Source organism: Herpailurus yagouaroundi, unplaced genomic scaffold (genome assembly GCF_014898765.1).
Source record: "Herpailurus yagouaroundi ecotype Mexico unplaced genomic scaffold, PumYag 29, whole genome shotgun sequence".
Lineage (NCBI taxonomy): Eukaryota > Metazoa > Chordata > Mammalia > Carnivora > Felidae > Herpailurus > Herpailurus yagouaroundi.
Window position 1 is genome coordinate 99521666 of NW_024412377.1, and position 22900 is coordinate 99544565.

The 22900-nt window shown below is 42.3% G+C and overlaps 1 protein-coding gene across 2 annotated transcripts in view; it reads right to left on the reverse strand.

The window, feature by feature from the left end:
* Positions 1–22900, reverse strand: part of SV2C (synaptic vesicle glycoprotein 2C) — a 229578-nt gene that overhangs the window by 17534 nt on the left and 189144 nt on the right. For both annotated transcript variants that reach the window (XM_040450451.1, XM_040450442.1), the window contains 6 exons: positions 20977–21087; positions 20438–20526; positions 16928–17086; positions 13458–13591; positions 11770–11973; positions 11145–11304 (listed from right to left, as the gene is read on the reverse strand). In XM_040450451.1, the coding sequence (XP_040306385.1) occupies positions 11145–11304; positions 11770–11973; positions 13458–13591; positions 16928–17086; positions 20438–20526; positions 20977–21087 (857 nt within the window). The remainder of the gene's footprint in view (positions 1–11144; positions 11305–11769; positions 11974–13457; positions 13592–16927; positions 17087–20437; positions 20527–20976; positions 21088–22900) is intronic.

Sequence of the window (22900 nt, forward strand, 5' to 3'; positions counted from 1 at the left end):
GCCACACCCACAGTGTGGCAGTAGGAAGTCACGCCTGGACCCAGAATGACGGGAAGCCCGGAACTGAGAACGAAAGTGAGCCAGCCCATGTATCCTCTTAACATCAGGTGGGCTATGTTTAGGATTTTCAGGGGGTTTTAAACCTTGACCAAGGAGGGGAGAAAAAGAAGGGAAGTAAAGAATGGGATTAATGAACACTAGATCAATCAAGGTCAACCTATCATTACATATTGTTTACTCTTTGAAGATTCAAAGAGATGAGGGAAAAGTTACTATTTTTTTCATAGTTATAAGAGAGAGGGCGGGACTCCAACCAGCCTTGACTGAACCCAATAAATGGAACATGTCTTGTGTTGGCATCTCCCAGTCCAAGGAAGACTGAGACGATTTAGATGGTGGCAGCACCTCGGTGTGGAGAGATGATGGAAAAAGGAAACTCCCCTGGACCAATGTGGCTCAGTGGGTGGGCTCCCGTTTAGATTCCTGACAAGCTGGGAAAATCTGTTCTTCTTCTGGTACACTGTTGTAGTCATATTTCCCATCTGTTAGAAGAGTCTCACATCAGTTGCCCATTGTTTACAGTACATATAATAGGCTCCCTGCTTATTTCTGACACAGGACAGAGTCTGATGTTGTATAGGGATGATTAGAAATTGTCCAAATACTATGCAATGACTTGTATATTCAATAATGCTCAAACTTCAAAGATCTATCATTTTGCTCTGCTCTTCATATCTTCCCTTGTAATGCTTCTCAAAGCTATCCTGTCTTCCCAGCCTCACTATCTGTCCCAGCCTCAAGGACATATACCCAGCAAGAACTACTTGCTTTTTCCTTTGTCCCAACCCCCCATCGATCCCAGCAGAACTGCAAATACTGCTCTCTGCTTCTCAAGGCCATGCCTCAGAATTCAGAAATTCAGAGTTGGAAGAAGAAGTGCACCACGCGGACCACGGAGTCCCAGTCACTGTGGTAGGTCCTCAGGGGCACTGTGCAGCTGGCCTCGACAAGGATCCCCAGCTGTTACTGTAGAGTTGGGATGAAGATAGAGGATCCAGTGGAGGTGGTTGGCCACAGCTGAGTGCATGAACAGAGAGGCACCTCCCTCCCCCAAATTTCACTATAGTTCTGCCACCCCACCTCCACCTGGGCTAGTTCTGGCCTTGGGCAAGAGGCAGTTCCAGTGAACATTACTGAGGGTCAACTGCAAGCTAGTATTGTCCTGTTGTGCTAAGTGTAGAGTTTACAGAGATTTCTGACTTACAAAGCCCTTCCTCAGTGTCAGGCCTCATTTTTGCAGATGACGATGACTCCTAATTACTCTGACCGCTTGTTGACAGGCTGGGTTTTTTTTGTTGTTGTTGTTGTCTACTCTCCTGGCCCGAGTTTCTGGCCTGTTGAACCCTTCCTTGTCTCCTAGCCGGGTACACTAAACTTGCTGCCTATGCCGTTACCTGCTATGGTAACCCTGGATCTCCTTACCTGATGGATTTACCACAGGACTAGACCCTTTGCCTTCTCAGACACATTGTTCTTCTGTAGGCCTCTGTTTTTTGTTTCCTTTGACTTGAACTACCGCTCCCCGCCGCCCCCCCCCCCGCCCCCAGCCTCTCTAACCCTACTGCCTGGCCTCCACATATGGTCACCAGCCCAAGTGCCAGGAGAGTTATGCCACAAGAGTGCAGAAGAACAAAGGGATGGTTGGTTGTCTTCAAACATGCACATGTGTACACGTGTTGATTGTCCCTAAGGTCCTCCCGTCTTTACAGGTGGGACCATTTATCTCCCACCTGCAGATTCAGCCCTGTCTGGGGTACAGAAGTCAGCTAAACCTCAAGATTATGTCAAACCTGGGGCTGCCTCAGGATCACCTGTTGCCGTGGATGGGAGTCTGGCTGCTGGGCTTTTGCCTTGATACAGGTGAGCAGGCCCCGATCTTCACCTCCATGCCAGTAATTTAGTAGCTGCCATAACTCCAATTCTAGTAACAAATTCGCTAATTTATTTGGTCCATGACCAACATCTATCATACCTGATCACTCCCTCCTCTGGAACCATTTTCTTCACTTGGCTCCCAGGACCTACCTAATGTCTTTTCCTTTTACCTCACTCACTCAGTCTCCATCTCCGTTCCTGACTTCTCCTTATCAGCTTGACCTTTGGATTCTCTCATGTCTCTGGCCTGAGTTCTCAGAATTCCCCTCTTCTCTATCTACAAGTCGTCCTTTGGTGGTGTCATCTGACATCATGACTTTAAATTTCATCTACACACTGCAAGGACTCACCTTTTTACCTCCCACCTAGTCCTCTCCCCTGAACTCTGGCCTCATACGTGGAACTGCCTAGCCGACATCTCCACTTGGATATTTAATAGCATCTCAAACTTAACATGAACAAAACTGAGCTCCTGATTCTTTCTCCTTAACCTTCCCCTCACACAATCTTTCCTATATAAACAAAGGCAATTCCAGCCTTTCAGTGGCTCTGGTCAAAAGCCTGGAAGTCATTCTGAGTATCTTTCCCCCCAACAACTCATTCCCATACCTCACCATCCAAACTTTCAGTAATGCCTCTGGTCTGCAACATATTTTCAGAATCTAACCAATTTATTTTTTTAATTTTTTTTAATGTTTATTTTTTGAGAGAGAGAGAGAGAGAGAGAGAGAGAGAGAGAGAGAGAGGCACACAGACAGAGAAGGGCAGAGAGAGACACACACAGAATCCGAAGCAGGCTCCAGGCTCTGAGCTGTCAGCACAAAGCCTGGTGCAGGGCTCGAACTCACAAACTGTGAGATTGTGACCTGAGCTGAAGTTGGATGTTTAGCCGACTAAGTCAGCCAGGAGCCCCTGGAATCTAACCAGTTCTTACCCTGTCCACTGGCACTATTGTATCTTGCCACAATAATTGCAGTGCACTCCCAATTGGTCTCTTTGATTCCACCTCAGATCCTTTATAATATATTTTAAACACAAAGGCCAGTTCTCCTTGAAAACATCCTTGAGATCATGTCACTACTCTGCTCAAAACCCTCCAATGGATTTTCATGTCTCTCAGCATGAAGACCAAAGCCTTTTGTGTCCACTCTGACCTACTGCCTCTTGCAGTCCACCTTGCTTATGCTGCTCCAGGGTAAAAAGCTTCTTTACCTTTCCTGCTAGTGGTCTCCTGCACTTACACCCTTGGACCTTTGCACTCACTGTTGCCTCTGTGAATGTTCTCTTTGAAGTATCTTCCTGCATCTTTGCTTAAATGTCATCTTTTATAGTTGCATATTCTTAGACCATCGTGTTAATAGTCATCCCCTGGCCCCAGTGCCCTCTATGCCGTAATGTAACTTTATTTTCCCTCTACTTAGGACCATTTGATATATCTACTTTGCTTATCTAATTGTTTTTTGACTGTCTTTCCCCAACTAGAATTTAAGCTCCATCAAACCAGGGGTTTTGGTCTGTTTTGTTCACTGCTGTATCTCAAGAACCAGAATAATTCCTGCCACGTGATGCATATTCCAAAATCATCTGTTTAACGAATTAGTGAAAGAACACTCTATCCCCAGCTCAGGTGTCTTTCTGGCATCCAAACATAGTAATTCAAATGCCTATCAGACAACGTCAGGTTGACATGAAAACCCAACATATCCAAAATGGTGCTCATTATCTTCCCGATGCCAGCCCAAACCTATTCTCCCTTCTGTGTCCCAATCTCAAAATGCCCATCACCATCCACTCGACTGCACAGGCAGAAATTGGAATCATCTTTGACAACCTCTTTCTGCACCTCACCATCTAACCCACCACGAAATTTTGTTTATTGTATCTCTAAGTTTCTGTGAACATGTTGAATATTGATTTCTCTCCTTTCCTACCCACATTTTTCTAGTTCACATCACTATTTTCAGTGTCCTAACCAGTCCTCCTGCTGCCTTTCTGGCCACTGGAGTAAACTCTCTAGCTCTTGTCTGATCTTGTCCCTCTTCCCAAAACACTTCAAGGGCTCCCCATCACCCACAGGATAATGCAATTTATAAGATCCTTCATGATCTGTTACTTACCTACTTCTGTTAACTCTTGCCTCCAGAGCTTTTCAGATAGTATTTTGTGTGTCATCTTCGATGTTCTTTTTCTATCTCTTTGCCTGGCTATCACCTACTATATTTCAGGTCTTAGCTCAGATGTCACTTCTCAGGAAGTGACAGGAAGACCTCTTCTCTGCTTTCACAGCACCGTCTACTTGCCTCACAACAACTCTGACCTGACTCTACTGTACCTGATGTTCACTTTTACATAAGCTCTGTTGGAGTTGACCCCAAATAGCGTGTTCAGTGTTGTATCACAGGTACTCAAAAAAGAAAGTAGTTGAGTAAATGAATAATATTAAAATTCATATGGAGATGGAATAGTCATACTCTCATGAGTATTCCCACTAACTACAGCTAAAAAATACTGGCTACTATAAAGCAAACATAAGACTCTGAAAGGAAAGGAAGAAAAAGCAGAGTAGCTAGGGAACTTGAGAGGTGTGAGTACCCTGCATTATAAAAATTTATTTCTATTTATTTATTCATTTTTGCTGCATTGGTCTCAGACTCGGAACCAAAGAACATGGCGGTGTGGAAATACCACCACCTATAGATTATTTTAAAAGCTTCAACAAACTCTGCTCTCTCTTGCCCAACGAGGAGCAGCCTAGAAAGGTAGAATATGTTTAGATAATACTCTTTCTTTTCCAAACGAATACCAGGAAAATAGTTGCCCTAACTGCCAGGCATACAAGCAAATGCCAAGGAGAGAGACTTCCACCTTCACAAAACGGTAATGAGGTGCCTCGATATTGCCTCTGAAGTGGTATCAGGGAAGGCTAAGTAGAGAACTGGGACTCTTGCTGGCCAGTAAAGAGCTCCTTCCCTTCTCCCTTCTTCCCCTCCATGGTATCATGATCATGAGGGGAGACTGGACTTCCACCGGGGGACAGCAGTAACGAGGACAACCCCTCTTGGTTGGTTGTTAATAGAGGCTGAGTGGGGACATTGGACATCTACCTTCACCTGGCAATAATGAGGTAGCATACCCTTCTCCCCTCCCAGAGAGCTCTAGAAATTAATGGGTTACAAGAGATTTAAAGTATAACAAAACATGAAAATGACTGCTTTCAATTGAATATCAGTCATCCTAAGAACAACTGGGAAGATCTCAAACAAAATGAGGAAAGATAATTAAGAGATGCCAATACTGAGATGACAGATATTAGCATTATCTGATAAAGATTTTAAAGCAGTCATGATGATAATGCTTCACTGAGCAATTATCAACACACTTGAAAAATAAAGAATATAGGAAACATCATGACAAATAGAAAAAAAATGCCTAGTGACTGGGTTCCACAGCAGAATGGAGGAGTCAGCGGAAAGTATCAGTGAACTGGAAGAGAAAACACCGGAAAGTATCCAATCAGAAAAACAGAGCAAATAGACTAAAAACAAATCACCTGAGCATCAAGGACCTGTGGGACTGTAACAAAAGATCTTATATTTATGTCACTGGAGTTTAGGCAGAAGAAGAGAAAACATATTCAAATATATAATGGCTGAAAACCTGACAAATTTGCTGAGAGACACAAACCTACAGATTCAAGAAGCTGCATGAACCTCAAACATAGTAACCCAAAGAAGTCCACACCAAGACGAAGTCTTGAGAGCAGTCAGAGGAAACAACACCTCACCTATGGGAAAAAATTCCTCCCTCTAAAAATGTTGTGCCTGGTTTTAGAATTCCCATAACAGTCTCTGAGCACTAATTCCACCGTCACCTACTCTGGGTAACATTGAGTTGTATCAGTCTTTTTTTTTTTAAATTTTTTTTTCAACGTTTATTTATTTTTGGGACAGAGAGAGACAGAGCATGAATGGGGGAGGGGCAGAGAGAGGGGGGGACACAGAATCGGAAACAGGCTCCAGGCTCTGAACCATCAGCCCAGAGCCTGACGCGGGGCTCGAACTCACGGACCTCGAGATCGTGACCTGGCTGAAGTCGGACGTTTAACCGGCTGCGCCACCCAGGCGCCCCTTGTATCAGTCTTTAAAATCTCAGCATTCAGGGCTCCTGTGTGGCTCAGTCAGTGAAGCATCTGACTTCAGTTCAGATCATGATCTTGTTTGTAGGTTCGAGCTCCGTGTCAGGCTCTGTGTTGACAGCTCAGAGCCTGGAGCCTGCTTCAGATTCTGTGTCTCCCTCTCTCTCTGCCCCTCCCCTGCCCACGCTCTGTCCCTTCTTGCCTCTTAAAAAATGACTAGACATTAAAAAAAATAAAAACAATAAAATATCAGTTTTTCCACATAATAACAGAAAACTACAGGTCATCTCTGCTTTATTTTAAGGGGTTCCTAGATAGCTTCTGGATGGGGGCTGGTCTCTGGAAATAACCAACCATATGAATAGACAGTTGAAAAATTTAGCCCCCCACTCCACCCCAAACTTCTAGGTAAGGGAGAGGAGCTGGACATGAAATTAAGTCACCAATGACCAATGATTTAATCAGTCATGCCTCCATAATGAAACCTCTATAAATCCAGAGAGCTTCCAGACTGGTTAAAGCATTCACATGGAAACCGGGTGGTGTAAGTTAACTAATTCCATGGGAACAGAGGCTCCTGCACTTGGGACTCTTCCTTACCTCGCCCAAGTACTTTATATAGTAAAGTATCAAACCTGTCCAGGGTTGTGGAAATTCATCAATTTGTAGTTGGCTGGGCAGAAGTGTGAGTCGACTGGGCACCCCATTTGCAGCTGGCATCTGAAACAGGGGCAGTCTCATGACACTGAGCCCTTTAACTTGTAGGATCTGATGCTAACTCCACGTGGTGTCAGGATTGGAGAACTGGTTGGTGTTGGAAAAGACGCCATATATTTGGTGTCAGAGAGTGTCAGAGAATGAATATACTAAAATGTTTCCCTAAGCTTCTATTTCAAAAAATGGATCCCCTCACATCTCCATCAACAAACTGGATCTTACACAGACTCCACTAAAATGACTCAGTGGGGATGCACTACCAGCCCAGAGTTTTCTACAAGTCTGTGTCTTTGTGAGGGTCCTTCCACTCCTTTCTCTGACCCTGATTGTATTATACACCGTTACTGTCCATTATCTCTCTAACCTGAGGGGAAAGCTGAAATGTCATCAAGTATCTGTTTAAGACTGCAATCATTATGTCATGCTTACTCTTGATGCTAAGGTTTTAAAGATAGAAGAATCATAGTGACACTTACACAGGAGAAAGGTGTGGTCTAAGAAACATATGGGGGTCTCTGTCCAGGTTTCTAGCTGCTAAAACTTGAGTGACAGGCATGCCTTCAGTTATTCATAATGCAGCCCTCTCATCATGCCTGAGTTTATGCTAAGGAGGTGACTTAGGGTGGGGCCCCTAGAAAGCGACCAGATGGGGCTGATCTAGAAAGAGCAAGTGATTAGAGGGTTGGAACTGGGAAGGGGTGGGCTAGAGATTAGGCTCTATAAAAATCCTGAACCACAAGATGCTGACATTCCAAGTTGGTCAACACTGGAAGAACTGGGAGGGTAGTAGCAGCTGGAGAAGCAGAAGCTTCCGGGCCCTTCCCTCATACCCCACCCTATGCATCTTTTCCATCTGGCTCTTCCTGAATTGCATCTTTTTATAAAATTGGTAAATGTAAGTAAATGTTCCCTTCAGTTCTGCGAGCCATTCAAATTCTCAAACCCAAGGAAGGGGTTGTGAGAACTCCAATGTATAGCCAGTAGGTCAGAACTGCAGGTGATAACCTGACTTGTGTTTGGCGTCTGAAATGGGGGCAGTCTTGTGGGAACTGAGACCCTAGCCTGTAGGATCTGAGGCTATTTCCAGATAGATGCTGTCAGAATTAAGTCGTAGGACATATAGCGGTTGTTTGCTATGAATTGTAAAAAATTAAGAACCCCCCCCAACACCTGGTGTTCAGAAGTAAAATGTGGCATGCAGAGGGGGAAAACAGAAGTTTTCTTAACAAAAAGTGCTTGTAGGTACTTCCTGTTTCACGTTTTAGGCACAAAAAAGTGCTATTTTTTGTAAGGGTGTCTAATTCCGATTTTTAATTTCCTTGCCTCTTTGTGAAATAATTTGGGTAACTTATGAAAAACACAAACTCAATAAAAGAGGAAGAAAAGAGGGCAAATCAGAATGAGAAGGAACAAAGCACTAGCTGGACCATGCAGATTTAGAAGAGATGGGCCCCCTTACTGCATAAGAGAGAGTGAAATGTGAAGAATTACCAATTTTTATCACATGAAATGAAGGAACAGAGCAGCTGCTTACGAGGGGTTCCAGAGCTCCCTGCATACTGGGGGGTGGACTGTGCACAGAGGGAAAAGTACACTGTAAAGGGTGGTGTCCTGTCCTCATTGGTGTTTCACAGTAAAGGCAAACATAACCCCTAGGAAAAGCCAAAGGTATATAACATTAAAAGAAAAGCCATCATGTGCTTGACAAATGTGGTCTTCAAGTGTTAAGTAACTGCCATAGCACTTAGACTATACCTTCCATTATGTTCCCCAGATAGAATCATTTGGACTGGGATTTGGATAGGGAATCACTGTTAAGTGGCTTCAAAAGTTTTTGAGCTTGGGACCTGGAATCAGAGCGTCCTATTGTGATCATGAAGGACAGATTCTAGAAACTGGGCAAGGAATCGGCGGTGCTTACGTTCCAATATGAAATATCACAGGCTCTAGTCCGAATTCTTGTCAAGATGTACTCTTCTGCCTTCTTGGGGAGAAGAGGCCATAGGATGCTTGCACTCAAAACAGTTGGCGTTTTCCTATGACAGATGAGCCAGAGAGCCATGGAGACCTCTTTGTGTGACCCAGAGGAACACGGCAGAGATGGAAGAGACAGTTTTAACAGAGTTGGGAGTACTAGCTCCTTCATCGGGGCCCTGGCAGTGCTGGAGGGCCAGTTATCTCTCGATCACTGAACACACTGACTTGCTGCACAGTATCTAATTACATCTGTATAAGAGCTGGAGAGTGTCCTCCAGCAAAGGTGCGGCTGAGGTGTAAACACACCTTTCGGACATCCAAGTTGCTGCCCCAGCTGCTGTGCTCTCAAATCCATCCCCACGTTCTGCTGTTCCAATAATTGAGCATGTCCGGAGCGCTACTGCAGGCTGGTTCTCGGGACACACAGGACTTGTTGGAAGCTGACGTCACCCCCTGCCCCCTTCAACAGCCTTGCTAAACCTTCCTGAGACTGCTGGAGGTCTGGGGCAGTCCACCCAAATATCCTTCCTCGGTCCTTTGCTGGGGCTCAGGCTTCGGGGCAACTCTCCCAGACTTCACTTCCCTCTCTGTTCTCTCTCACACAGGCGTGTCTCCTAATAAGATTTGTGCATGTTTCTGTTCTTGCGTTGGTTGATGTTTAACATTTTCAACAACAGGATTAGAGCTGGCCTATGTTTCTCATGGGGGGGATCGGCCAAATTCATGGGTTTTCTTGAAGCCAGATTTTGCCATGGAGGAGTACCATCCCTTATGGTAGATGGATTAGCACCTGAGTCATCTAAAAGAGTATCAAACTCTTAAATGCATAACAAAAAGGCATCTGACAATGCCATAGCCTTGCTTTAACATTAAGGGGTTAATTTTATTTCATTTTGAGAGACAGAGCGCGAGAGTGTGAGCACACACTTGGGGGAGAGGGAGAGGGAGGGAGAGGGAGGGAGAGGGAGGGAGAGGGAGGGAGAGGGAGGGAGAGAGATTCCAAGCAGGCTCTATGCCCAGTGTGGACGCCAATGTGGGGTTTGATCCCACGACCCTGGATCATGACTTGAGCCGAAATCAACAGTCAGATGCTCAACTGACTGAGCCACCCAGGCACCCCAGGGTGTTATTTTAAATGTATAGTTTAATCTACCTCTGGGCCCTATTTGCAAGATGAAGGGTTGATAAAAGAATACTCAATTAATACTGCAGAGTCTTAATGAGTCCTAATCTCTCTCTCTCTCTCTTTTGGCAGCACCCTCATCCTCAGGTCTTTGGCATTTGTCCCAGGAGCTCACTCACAAACGAGAATCAATGTTTGTTGAATGAATGAAGGAGATGCTTTATGTGGAGTATGTGGTTCCTTTCAGAGCCTAAATATTCAATAGGAGGTTACTTAGAATAATATTTGATTAGACATCCATGAGAGTTTGAGATGTTCTTCAGGAGATGGGTATATACTTCTGCTAGTGTTCTATACGCTCAGTGATAGATGTTCCTGAAGAAGAAATCTAAGCTAGAGAGTCTGGACAGGCAGAGAATGTACCCCATTGGGGCCAGTAAACAAAAGGAGGTGCTCGGGATCAGTTGAAGATTCTTACCCCAAATGTCTGCATAGTCCTAGAAAAATCCCTTCTCCATTTTGGAGTCCAGAGACTACTGACCCTATCCTCCAGCAGAAAGGGCTTCTGTGGTGACAAAGTATACATGAAATTAAAAAAGGCAGGGGCCATTTGTCTTTGCTCATGTCAAATGGAAAAACAGCGTTTTTATTCTTTCAGTTTTTCAGCTGCTATAGCTCTACCCCCAAACTCTACCTTTTAGCCCCTTCTCTGATAAAGGTGTAGTCTTTTTGTCTCCACTTTGGGTCTGATGCATACTTTTCTTCTAATAGCAATCTGTGTTGTTGCTGTTGTTGTTGTAACTGGAAATGTGGTGGGCTTCCCTCCAACAGACCAGGAAGGTCAAAAGATAGGGTCTAGAGACTTCTGCGTGGTTGCTTAATACAGAGCTCATGTAGACACTTGCAAAGGAAAGTAAGGACCCTCTCAGGACTGATTAGCAACTCAAAATGTGGGTTAAATCCTGCCCCTCACTGCTTCATTATAGGTTCCTCTTATTGTTAGCCACCAAACTAAGTCATAGACACAATTAAATCCCTTCACCGGTTTCACTGCCCTATTATTTCTTCCACTAGCAACTATATTCCCTTACATTTTCTTTTTAAGACATAGGAGTGAAAACTACAACCTCATAAACCAGATACTATTTTTGGATTTTCACTTCCCTTGGGAAATGACAGTTTGGCTTATATTCTATGACTTTTCAGTGGTCCCATGAAGCTCAGAGCACCTCTTCCTGGAGGCCCATTTTAACATACCTCCGGTCTGTGGGGTACAGTTCCACAGTGACCACATCAAGAGAGTTCCAGGCCGAGATGGTCAATCCATTATACAGACACAGCACGCCTACCATCATGGATTCACTGCTGCCCAACCAGAGGAAGAAACAGCTGATCCCTGAAAGCACCATAGAACCACCTGCCAATGAAGAACACAAAAGGCTGGAATGTTTCTCATCATCTTAGTAGACCAAGAACCTTGGGTCTTTGACATCTCTCAGCAAAAGTGAATCCCAAGGGGAAGGTGTAGGCTTGACTTCATAAAGCTCAGGTACAGGTATGTTCACCTGTATTAAAAGTTTGCCTCTTTAACAGCCTTCTAAACACAGCAAGCATGAAATGCACATCATCAATTACTCAGCTACTTAAGTGGAAAAATATACATTAGTCACACATAATTAGTTTTTCAGTCTGTTAACTCATGGAAGCTGCTCAAATAAAATGTAATTAGACATAATTTCTAGTCTTAATGAAAGGTCTTAAGGGATTTCTCCTCATCTCTGTGGGATGCAAATCCCTAAGAGCATAGGGAGGACAGTGGGAAACGGGCTCCCCGTGGATTGCAGGGGCAGCTCCTTTATTTTACAGGAAACCAAGCACATACCCAGCATCGTTAAGCGCCCAATTCTGTCCATCAGGAGAGCAGACACGATGTTCCCTGGCAACACTGCCAGTGTCCCGAGGAAGTTGACAAAGTAAATCCAGTAGGCACTATAGTCATCATCAAAGGTAATCTGGCATCCCGTCTTGTTGTGAAAAAACAAGCAGTTGTGAAATTCGCTATCAATGAATTTATATGGCTCAAAATCTGTGGACACAAAGACAATTTATCAAGCTCTTTACAGTTCCACACCAGTATAAAAAAGCCTGTCAAGAATTCAGGAAAGAGTCATGGTATTGTAAACTCCTTGAGGGCTTCAAGGTCTGGCCAAAGCACAGGAACTGGTCTAGAACGTCACCTTACAAAGTAGCGTGAATGAAGGATATGTTTATCGAATAAAGGAATAAATTAAAGAATCCACTTATTTTCTGATTTCTTATGGTTGGCCATTGCTAATTATGTTACTTGCTTACTTCTTTATAATGTTACTTCGTTCTAATTATCATGTTACATAAAGACTATCATTACAGTACTAATAGCTTCCCTACTACAATTACAAAAACAATTTGTTTCAGAATGCACATGAATCAGTCTTGTCGTTGCTATTTTATGGGCTCTGAGGCAAAGAAAAGGAATGGGACTTTTGTCGGGCTCCTTAGGCTGAATTTGTAACTTGAGGTCAAAGTGGAGGAACATACAAAGGAACAAGAGTTCCTTACTGGAACCTTGTTGGAAGCTCACTGCTGAATTTTTTTTTTTCCTTGAACTTGGATCTGTTCAAGGAGCGGGTGCAGAGGGGTGGCTTCTGCTAAGACACAGTGGGAATCAAAACTGTTGCTGTCCTTGCTCATCAAGATCTGCCTAAAAAGCTGGTCTTCCAAGGTTGATGGGGTTAGAAGACAGTGACAGCACTCTTTACAAAACCCCGAAGGCACCTGATTCCACCCTGATCTGGAGCCGGGCAGCATTGGCTCCTGTCTGAGCATCAAGAAGGCAGGGCTGCCAAGAGTGGAGCGCTTTACTCCCACCAGTGTGGGGCTGTTATTTTAGACTCACAGGACAGATGGACCAGAGTGTAGGAGTGGGAAAGCATGAGCTTTGCAATCAGATAAAACTGGTTCCAAACGTTAACTGTTACTAGGTCTAAGAAGGCAGCCAAATTACTTAATTTTGCCAAGTTTCCACTATCATCTCAACAAATGAGATAACGAATGTCTAATGATAGTGAGTAGGAACCAGCATACCATAGGTGCTCTATCAGTGTTTCCACCTCCCCCCTCCTATTTGTCCTGGAGAGTTTTCCAGACTCCATTACATGGATTGCACTAAAAAGCTATCTGATTAAGCATGGCCATATGCGGTCCGTTTCTGTTAACTGAAGTTCAGGCATGATCACTTAAGTGGACATCAGAATATGAAACCAGGATTATCAAAACGAACAAACTACAGGTTAATTCTTTTCTTCAAAATTGCTCAAAGGATTTTTTTCAACTTTGAACTTCAGCAAATCCAACGGCATTAAATCTGATGGGAGACAAATAATGTAAGCTTAACCTGATTAAGGAAATTCATTCCTTTACACTTTAATATCTACTTTCCCCATAAGCCTCTGCCCACACAGGGGTATCACGTTTCTGCCAAGAACTGGGCCATTTGAAGAGGCCCTAGGCAGGGCTAAGGAGCACACCTACCTGTGTTATCAAAAACAGTGTCAATAAATGTGCAGTTCTTGAAGTAGGTGTTGACTGAAGTCACATCCTTAAAGGTGCAGTCCTTAAAAACTGAATCTTTGAAAGTTACGGATTTGAACTTGATCCCTAGAAATCTGCCCAACACACACAAAAAATTCTTATCAATGGTTATGTCCATCAGGGTTCAAAGTGAAGTCAAATGGGTTGAGAGATCTGATGCCCCATTTATAAACTCTCCATAAAGGACACTGGACTTTGAATTTTCTAGGCTCTTAGCTTTCCCACCTTTTCCTCATACGGCCTGTCCTTCGGCTATCTCATTGCTCACCAATATGATTTTCCACCAGAAGAGATGGCATTCAGGATAACTTCATTAAGCCTTTGCAATGTTGGCATAAGATTTTGTGGAGTATCCTATTGACGATATAGTGTTTGGAGTTTACCTGTGGCTACTGATTCCTTATTTTTCAATCCTATCCTTTCGTTCCTGCTCATATGCCTTTATTTAAAAATTCTCTCTTTTGGGGTTAAAGGCTCTAACTTGAGAATGTGCTCTCATGCTCACTTTTTTTTTTTATTTAAAAAAAAATTTTTTTTTAACATTTATTTATTTTTGAGACAGAGAGAGACAAAGCATGAATGGGGGAGGGGCAGAGAGAGAGGGAGACACAGAATCGGAAACAGGCTCCAGGCTCCGAGCCGTCAGCCCAGAGCCCGACGCGGGGCTCCAACTCACGGACCGCGAGATCGTGACCTGAGCTGAAGTTGGACGCTCAGCCGACTGAGCCACCCAGGCGCCCCTCATGCTCACTTTTAATGAAAGTCTGTTTGCCAAGCTAAAAACTCAAGACTTCTTCATTCTAGTGTAGGGATTTCAGTGATTCTGAAGAGAGGACATAATAATTCTGTTTCATTTATGTGAGGGATAATTGACTCAAGGCTCAAGAAACTCATAAGTTACACTCATTTCCATGAATATTTTTCTTCTCACAGCCAACAGGTATTCCTTGAACCAAGCAGACTGACTAGAGAGCTCTGCTCATTTTTGAAAACTTGTAGATGTTTCTGGGTGCTGCTGTGGGCAGGGATTATAGGTGGTGAACAGGATTAATAGTTATGATGATCCTAACATCTTAGATGTCTGTGTTGGTCAGGACCTCTAGGAGACACAGACTGAGAGTCATCAATGTGTCTTGGTAAGTTATTAACAGACCATGAATGTATACTTAGCCAGTCAGTGAGAAGAAAATGCTGGTTCAACTGTAGAAGAAGTTATACCAAATACCACTCCTAGTAGGAACAGAAAGGGTCTGAGCTACCCAGGCAAGCAAGCTGACTGACTTAAGATCTATATATTCTTTAGTACTTTCAAAATTGTTCTCACCTTAATGCCTGATTGCATTCATCAGCTCAAAGTGCACTGTGGCCTAACAGATCGCCATCTTAAAAAGTAATCTTAGGGGCGCCTGGGTGGCTCAGTCGGTTAAGAGGCCGACTTCGGCTCAGGTCATGATCTCACGGTCAGTGAGTTCGAGCCCCGCGTGGGGCCCTGTGCTGACAGCTCAGAGCCTGGAGCCTGCTTCTGATTCTGTGTCTCCCTCTCTCTGTGACCCTCCCCCTGTTCATGCTCTGTCTCTCTCTGTCTCAAAACTAAATAAACATTAAACAAAAAATTAAAAAAAAAAAGTAATCTTATATGAACCTCTACTCCAGGGGTCTAGAGTAAAACCATCTAAACTATAAATGTTTCCATTAAAGAAGGGTAAGTAATGATGCATATTAAGAATATTATCAATTTTCTGAAATAGAACTGAATTTAGAAAGGGGAAACAATTTTTTAGGTTTTTTTTTTTTATGAGTGGATTATATATACATAGGGTACACAAGGTACAAAGATCAAAACATCAAAAAAAAAGGATAAAATAAGTCCTTCCCCACGCATTCCCAAGCCACCCAGTTCTTTTGCCCAGAGATAACCAGGGTAGCCAGGTTCTCATGTGCTCTTCAGGAGCGTTCTATATATGGACTGCTAGCAGACGAGACAAGTTATTCTACACTTTTTGCTTTGTTTCATGATAGTCTACACCCCGGAGGTTATTCCCTATCAGTACCATGGCACAGAAAAGAGTTGCCATTTTATGATACTGAATAGGAAAGCTATTTGGAAAAAATGAGTTAGCTGGTGGTATTTCACTTTTCCTAAAGGACAAACAAATAAATATTCTATCATCTTCTAAAATAAATATGTATGTTCTACAAGGATTTTAATACTATTAAAATTACTAATCGCTCTATGGCTAATGTAAAACATTTCTTAGTGATGACTGAATAGTTGGCTTAGAACTTCAACAAATATCTTTTAAAATATGTCAGAGACACAAACATATTAGACATTCTTAACAGAGTAACAATACTTTAAAAAATAAATGAAGTAAATTTTTACCCTCAATTAGAGAGCACTTGACTCTAAGGTTTTGGTGCAAAAACCAGTGAAGACTTGGGCTGGTATTTTATGTGGGAGAGTGAAGGTGATCCTACAGGGCTTGGCTAAGGATTAGGCCCCTCATGGAATTGCCAATTTAAACAATTATCTCCTAATTCATAACTCTCCCTTTCATCATACAGACCGTAAACATCCTATGGAATTCTTTCTTATCCTTCCAAACTAGTTATGCCCTGGAGGACCTTGTTCAGTTATTTAAAATTTTTACTTTTACTTTTACTTTTACCACTTCGGCATTTGGGACAACTTCCTAAGAATGATGTTAACCAACAGGAGCTCATACCGGCAATTATTGGCTCAGACAACAACTGATGGAAACAATGACCTTGTCTGTATCTTTCCCTCCCTGAAAGAATGGACCAGAGCCACCTTCCTGAGCCAGTTCTCTCCCCTTATCAAGATGCATTCCAGATTCCATCTTCAAACATGTCCTTTGCTAACTTATTCCATATTTTCAAAACCCTTAACTTTGGGAAACGATTCCTTTCTCTGAGAGTCTTCCTGATACAATTTAATGCCAATTATTGATTTGGCATAGGGAGAAGGAAGGGGTTCTGAAAAGTGGTCCCCTTTTTCAGGGATAGGAGACAGGCATCAAATGACACTTGACATTTCTTCTCTGGATTAAATTACACTATAACCCATATTATTTTCTCACACTCTACGCTCTTCTCTTCCGTAACTTATTTTTGTTGCTTTCCAGGGTCTCTCTAAATTTTCTTTTTGTGCTAGTCGATTCCCCTAAATAAATCTAAAGCAGCTGTTTCAGAAATAGTTTTAAGTAAAATACTTATATATACATGTACCTTATCTTTAAAGCCCATTTGGAAGTTTTTAAGTTCAATTTGAAAACGACTAAGTACAAACCAAAACAAACAAACTGTGCATGCTTCAGTGCAGTGAAGGCCAATGAGAAATACATTTCTCAGAACATATAGAAAATTAAGTTATTTCAAAGTTTCTGGACCTGCCATTGTCGTATTCCGCTCCAATATGCAACTCATTTGCTATTGTCAAGTTAACAGTGAAATTTGAAAATTTTTCTCTCTCTATCTTTTCGATTGGCAACACGTTCGACTGCAGATGTTTAATGACATCAGGGAACCAAACAGATAATCCATAGTATCTGCAACGACAAAAACAAGAGTGAGTTTGTAAAGGTGCCAGCACACCAGTGGCAATGACTGCCTCCCTGACATTTTCAGAGAGGTGGTGGTTCCTGGAGAAGCACTTCTGATTGTGACTGTCTCCCTGTAACATTAGGAATCATTAAACGGTAATCTGTATTGCCCTCTCCTCGCCATGGTGAAATCTGCAAAAATCAAGCTAGAGAGACGACTTGACCTAGGGAACCTGAGATGTGTAATTCCTGCACTCTTCCTTTGGAAAGGAACATGCAGCCTATATCAACCACATGGCATCCTGATGCTGAAGTTTTTCTCATCACCCCAGCCTTCACTGAGCAACCTTGTCTCCCAGTCTGCTTGTACTAACTCCTAGGATCCAAAATGTGAGTACCCTTAAAGAATGACCTCCTTACTAATGGGGAATATTTCTTGGTTTCTACACTACTGTGATCCTGCTAGTCTGAGGGCAGAGAACCATTTCTCAAGTGGTTTGAGGCTGGGAAAAGGGACATGCAGGTTATTTCCCTCTAATGTATTATGCCTTACCTTCTAATGTATTATGCTAGCATATGACAACTAAGTCATGCTGCTGGGTTCTTCAGTACAGCAGCTACTAACCACATGTGGGTACTGAGCAGTTGAAATGTGGCGAGTGCAATTGCTGGGTCATAGGGTAGTTCTATTTTTAACTTTTTGAGGAAACTTCACACTGTTTTTGAGAGTGGCTGCACCAGTTTACACTCCCACCAACAGTGCAGGAAGATTCCCCCTTCTCCACATCCTTACCCTTGTTTCTTGTGTTGTTGATTTTAGCCCTTTTGACAGGTGTGAGATGGTATCTCATTATAGTTTTGATTTGTATTTCCCTGATGATCAGTTATGGTACCTCTTCACGTGTCTGTTGGCCATATCTATATCTTCTTTAGAAAAATGTCTATGATGCAGCAAAGTCACTACTAGGTATTTACCCACAGAATACAAAACTACTAATTCAAAGGGATACATGCAGCCTGATATTTATAGCAGCACTATCAACAACACACAAATTATGGAAGTAGCCCAAGTCCATTGATTGATGAATGGATTAAGAAGCCATACACACACACACACACACACACACACACACACACACACACACACTAAAATATTACTCAGCCTTAAAAAAAGAATGAAATCTTGCCATTTGCAATGTCATGGATAGAGCTAAAGAGTATTATGATAAGTGAAATAAGTCAGCCAGACAAAGAAAGATACCATATGACTCCCCTCATATGTGAAATTTAAGAAACAATTACACTATTTGGGGCATAATGAATTAAAGTATTAAAATTAATTTCACCTGTTTCCTTTTATTTTCTTTAGTGTGGCTGCTAGAAAATTTAAAACGACACATGTGACTTGCATTTCATTGCTATTGGACAGTGCTGCTCTAAGATGGTGGTTCCCAAAGAAGGGTCTGAGGACCAGTAGCAGGCATCAGCATCGCCTGAAAACTTGTTGCAAATGCAAACTCTCAGGTGTCATGCAGACTGACTGCATCAGAAACTCTGGACAGGGAGCCCTCTAGGTGATTCTTCTGATGCACACTTACCTAAGCCTGAGTGACCCCATCTCTAATTTGCGAATGATGACAGTACCCGCCTGGTGGTTACTCAGGTTAAATGGGATGCCAAGGACCTAGCACATAGTGAGTGCTCAAAAGACTAGTTTTTATCATCATCGCTGTCATTAGGATTTCTCAAACATCTCTGCCTTGGGATTCCAGAGATTCCAAGCCCTTCTCTTCATAGACCATGAATTAATTACTTACTAAATCTAATGATTTAGAGTGGTGGCCACTAAATCAGAAATGACTCATGGATGCACCATCTATCACCATGCTTTTTACTCATATACACGGGACAAAAATCTTTACAAATGGCAACAGTGACAGAAGCACACTACCCTGGAACATACATCATCAGTGACGTGGAGGAATTTCAGCTAATATTTTGTTTATTCAGTAAACATTTACTGAATATCCACTAAATGCTAGGCACTATTTGACATTTCAGGGGTATTATAAGGAAACCATAAAGTTTAAAATGTGGTCAGTCATAAGTAACAAAATATAAGCAAACCCGATATTACCATGTAAATCTCCACATTAAGAGTAGAACTTTCGACAGGCTTATTTTTGTACCTGGCCAAGTGTTTACCACATAGTAGGTACAAAATACCTGTTACTTTTCAGCCTTCTCTGTCTTCATAGATTAATGTGCCTTTTAGAACTTGAGTGGGAGTAACTTTACATATTCTGAACCAACCCTCCTAAATTGGAAATAAGGAAATAAAACTTGGGAGTGTCTTCAGGTCACAGAGCAGGATGAGATATTAGGTCTCCTGATCCACACTTCCCTCCTCTCTCCATTTACCACACACCATGGCACTGCAAAAGATTGGTTATTTTTCAGTTAACTGTTTTAAGTCAGGGATGTTTAGAGATAGAACCTGGGGCATACCTGTTGGGCTCCCCTAGTCACTAAGAGCCTATTGACCTAAAAGTGCAGGGCATTCTCTAACTGCCTCTTTTAAACAATAAACTAGGCAAAATAGAGTTGGACACAAGTATTCTGAAACTACTAGCAAACAAAATTCTGGAATTTTCTTCCTACCTCCTCTTTTCTTAGAACACATATATAGCGGTTTTACTCATTTAGCAACTATTTATTGAGTGCTTACTATGTACCAGGGGGATATGGCAGTGAACAAAACAGCTTAAAAATCCCTGTTCTCCCAGAGCTTCCAGAGAGAGGGAGATGAGCTTTATTCTGTGCAGAATGAAGATACTTTTTGTATATTAGAAATGGAAGGTGCTTGGGGTGGGAGGGATAATAAGGTTGAGAAGGGGGTAGGAGGTACTGAGGGGCTGCAATTAAGATAAGTGCTTAGGGAAGGTGACTCTGAGAAGGTGACCTCTGAGCAAAGTCCCAAAAGAGGTGAGAAAATGAGCTGGACAGTATCTGGGGGCAGTGCCAAGGCAGTTCTGGCATGTTCGAGGAAAAGCAAAGAGGCCAGTGTGGCTGGTGCCGAGCAAATGAGGAGAGAAGGGTGGAGAAGCCATGGGGAGCAAATCACCCACGGTCTCGCCGGGCTTTTCAAGCACTACTGGTTTTGCCACCCAGCTTTAGGACAAATAAAGGTAAGTCGTTTATAAAAACTATAATTGTCAGCAAAACTAAACTGGAAAAAAAAAACTTTCCTAGCACATTAACAGCATCAAACAGTATAAGAAAGGAAAGCAGTGTGACTGGGAGTTATAGGGTAGATATGTACAGATTTCACTCATGAAGAATTTAAATATTACTTACCCAAAGGACAGGGTGAACCAAACAATTGTAAGCTTTATTGTATTATCCCTGACTGGGTAGTTGAAACATCTCATAAAAGTCAACCAAATCTGTGAAATATGCAAGAGTTAGTTTTCTTTCACAGTTAGCCAGCCAACCCACTCCCCAAACCCCTCCACCACTTACAAAAACACTGAGTTTTCTTTTGGCCAGATTCATTCCAACTTAAAATGTAAAACCTGAAGGCTGTAGGGAACCAAATACTGCAAGTTTCACCTTTTAGCTTCCTGCAGGCCAGTGGGCAAAGTAACCCAAGACCTCAGGGCACCCCATCCCAGCCAAGACTCCTTGCCTAGCACTTTTCCTTCCCAAAGATGGAATGTCTTGGCTAGCCTGCTTATCCCATGGGGATCCTTTTACCTGGTGCTAGTGTGGGAATTAGGTGACCTGGGCAGAAGCGGGCACAGCCCTACTCATGGAACTATTGCAATCAATCCTGCTTCTGACCAACCTCAAATGCAACAGGTTGGGCAGCAAGTCAGGGCACACTTTTTACTTACTCCGTAGAGTTCTGTCCGGATCCGAACAAAACACCTCCGGTACCATGTTCCTGTGTCACTCTCAATTTCAATCAGTTCATCTATTTGTTTTGGGGTTTTGATTCTGTTTACCTATAAAGAGCGACACAGGGTAAGTGCTGAGCTCTCTTCTCTGAAGGCTTATAATTTGTTTTGAAAGAAGCAAAACCCAACTCCCACAGAAAGTATATAATCACTCCATTCATATATGAGACTATTGGCACAAGTATACAGATCCCAACACCACCTAAAAGAAGTGAATGAAAGGGAGTACCATAGAGTAAAGGGGAAGAACAAGTAGCAATGGAATAATATGAAACCAAAATACCCTTCTTTGAATCTTAACCACAAAGGCACACATTAGCAGATAAAACATTCAGAGACATTAGCTTCTGGATTAAGAATTATTTTGCTTGGAAGAGTCCAGGCCAGATGGCTTTCCAGGGGAATTCTACCAAACATTTAAGGAAGAGTTAACACTTATTCTCTTGAAGCTGTTCCAAAAAATAGAAATGGAAGGAAAACTCCTAAGCTCTTTCTATGAAGCCAGCATTACCTTGATTCCAAAACCAGACAGAGACCCCACGAAAAAGGAGAACTATAGACCAATTTCCCTGATGAACACGGATGCAAAAATCCTCAACAAGATATTAGCCAACCGGATCCAACAGTTCATTAAAAAGTTATTCACCACGACCAAGTGGGATTTATACCTGGGATGCAGGGCTGGTTCAATATCCGCAAAATAATTAATGTGAGTCATCACATCAATAAAAGAAATGACAAGAACCATATAATCCTCTCAATAGATGCAGAGAAAGCATTCGACAAAATACAGCATCCTGTCTTGATAAAAACCCTCATGAAAGTAGGGATAGAAGGAGCATACCTTGAGATCATAAATGCCATATATGAATGACTCAATGCTAATACCATACTCAATGGGGAAAAACAGAGAGCTTTCCCCCTAAGGTCAGGAACAAGACAGGGATGTCCACTCTCATCACTGCTATTCAATATAGTATTGGAAGTCTTAGCCTCTACAATCAGACAACATAAAGAAATAAAAGGCATTCAAATCAGCCAGGAGGAGGTCAAACTTTCACTCTTCGCAGATGACATGATACTCTATATGGAAAACCCAAAAGATTCCACTAAAAACTGCTAGAATTGATTCATGAATTCAGCAAAGTTGCGGGATATAAAATAAACGCACAGAAATCGGTTGCATTCCTATACACCAACAATGAAGCAACAGAAAGAGAAATCAAGGAATCAATCCCATTTACAATTGCACCCAAAACCATAACTCAGGAATAAATCTAACCAAAGAGTTGAGAAATCTATACACTGAAAACTATAGAAAGCTTATGAAAGAAGTTGAAAAAAGACACCAAAAAAACCGGAAAAAGATTCCATGCTCCTGGATAGGAAGAACAAATATTGTTAAAATGTCAATACTGCCCAAAGCAATCTACATATTCAATGCAATCCCTATCAAAATAACACCAGCATTCTTCACAGAGCTAGAACAAATAATCCTAAAATTTGTCTGAAACCAGAAAAGACACTGAATAGCCAAAGTGATCTTGAAAAAGAAAACCAAAGCAGGAGGCATCACAATCCCGGACTTCAAGCTCTACTACAAAGCTGTAATCATCAAGACAGTATGGTACTGGCACAAGAACAGACACTCAGATCAATGGAACAGAATAGAGAACCTGGAAATGGATCCACAAACCTATGGTCAACTAATCTTTGACAAACCAGGAAAGAATATCCAATGGAATAAAGACAGTCTCTTCAGCAAGTGGTACTGGGAAAACTGGACAGCGACATGCAGAAGAATGAATCTGGACCACTTTCTTAAACCATACACAAAAATAAACTCAAAATTGGTGAAAGA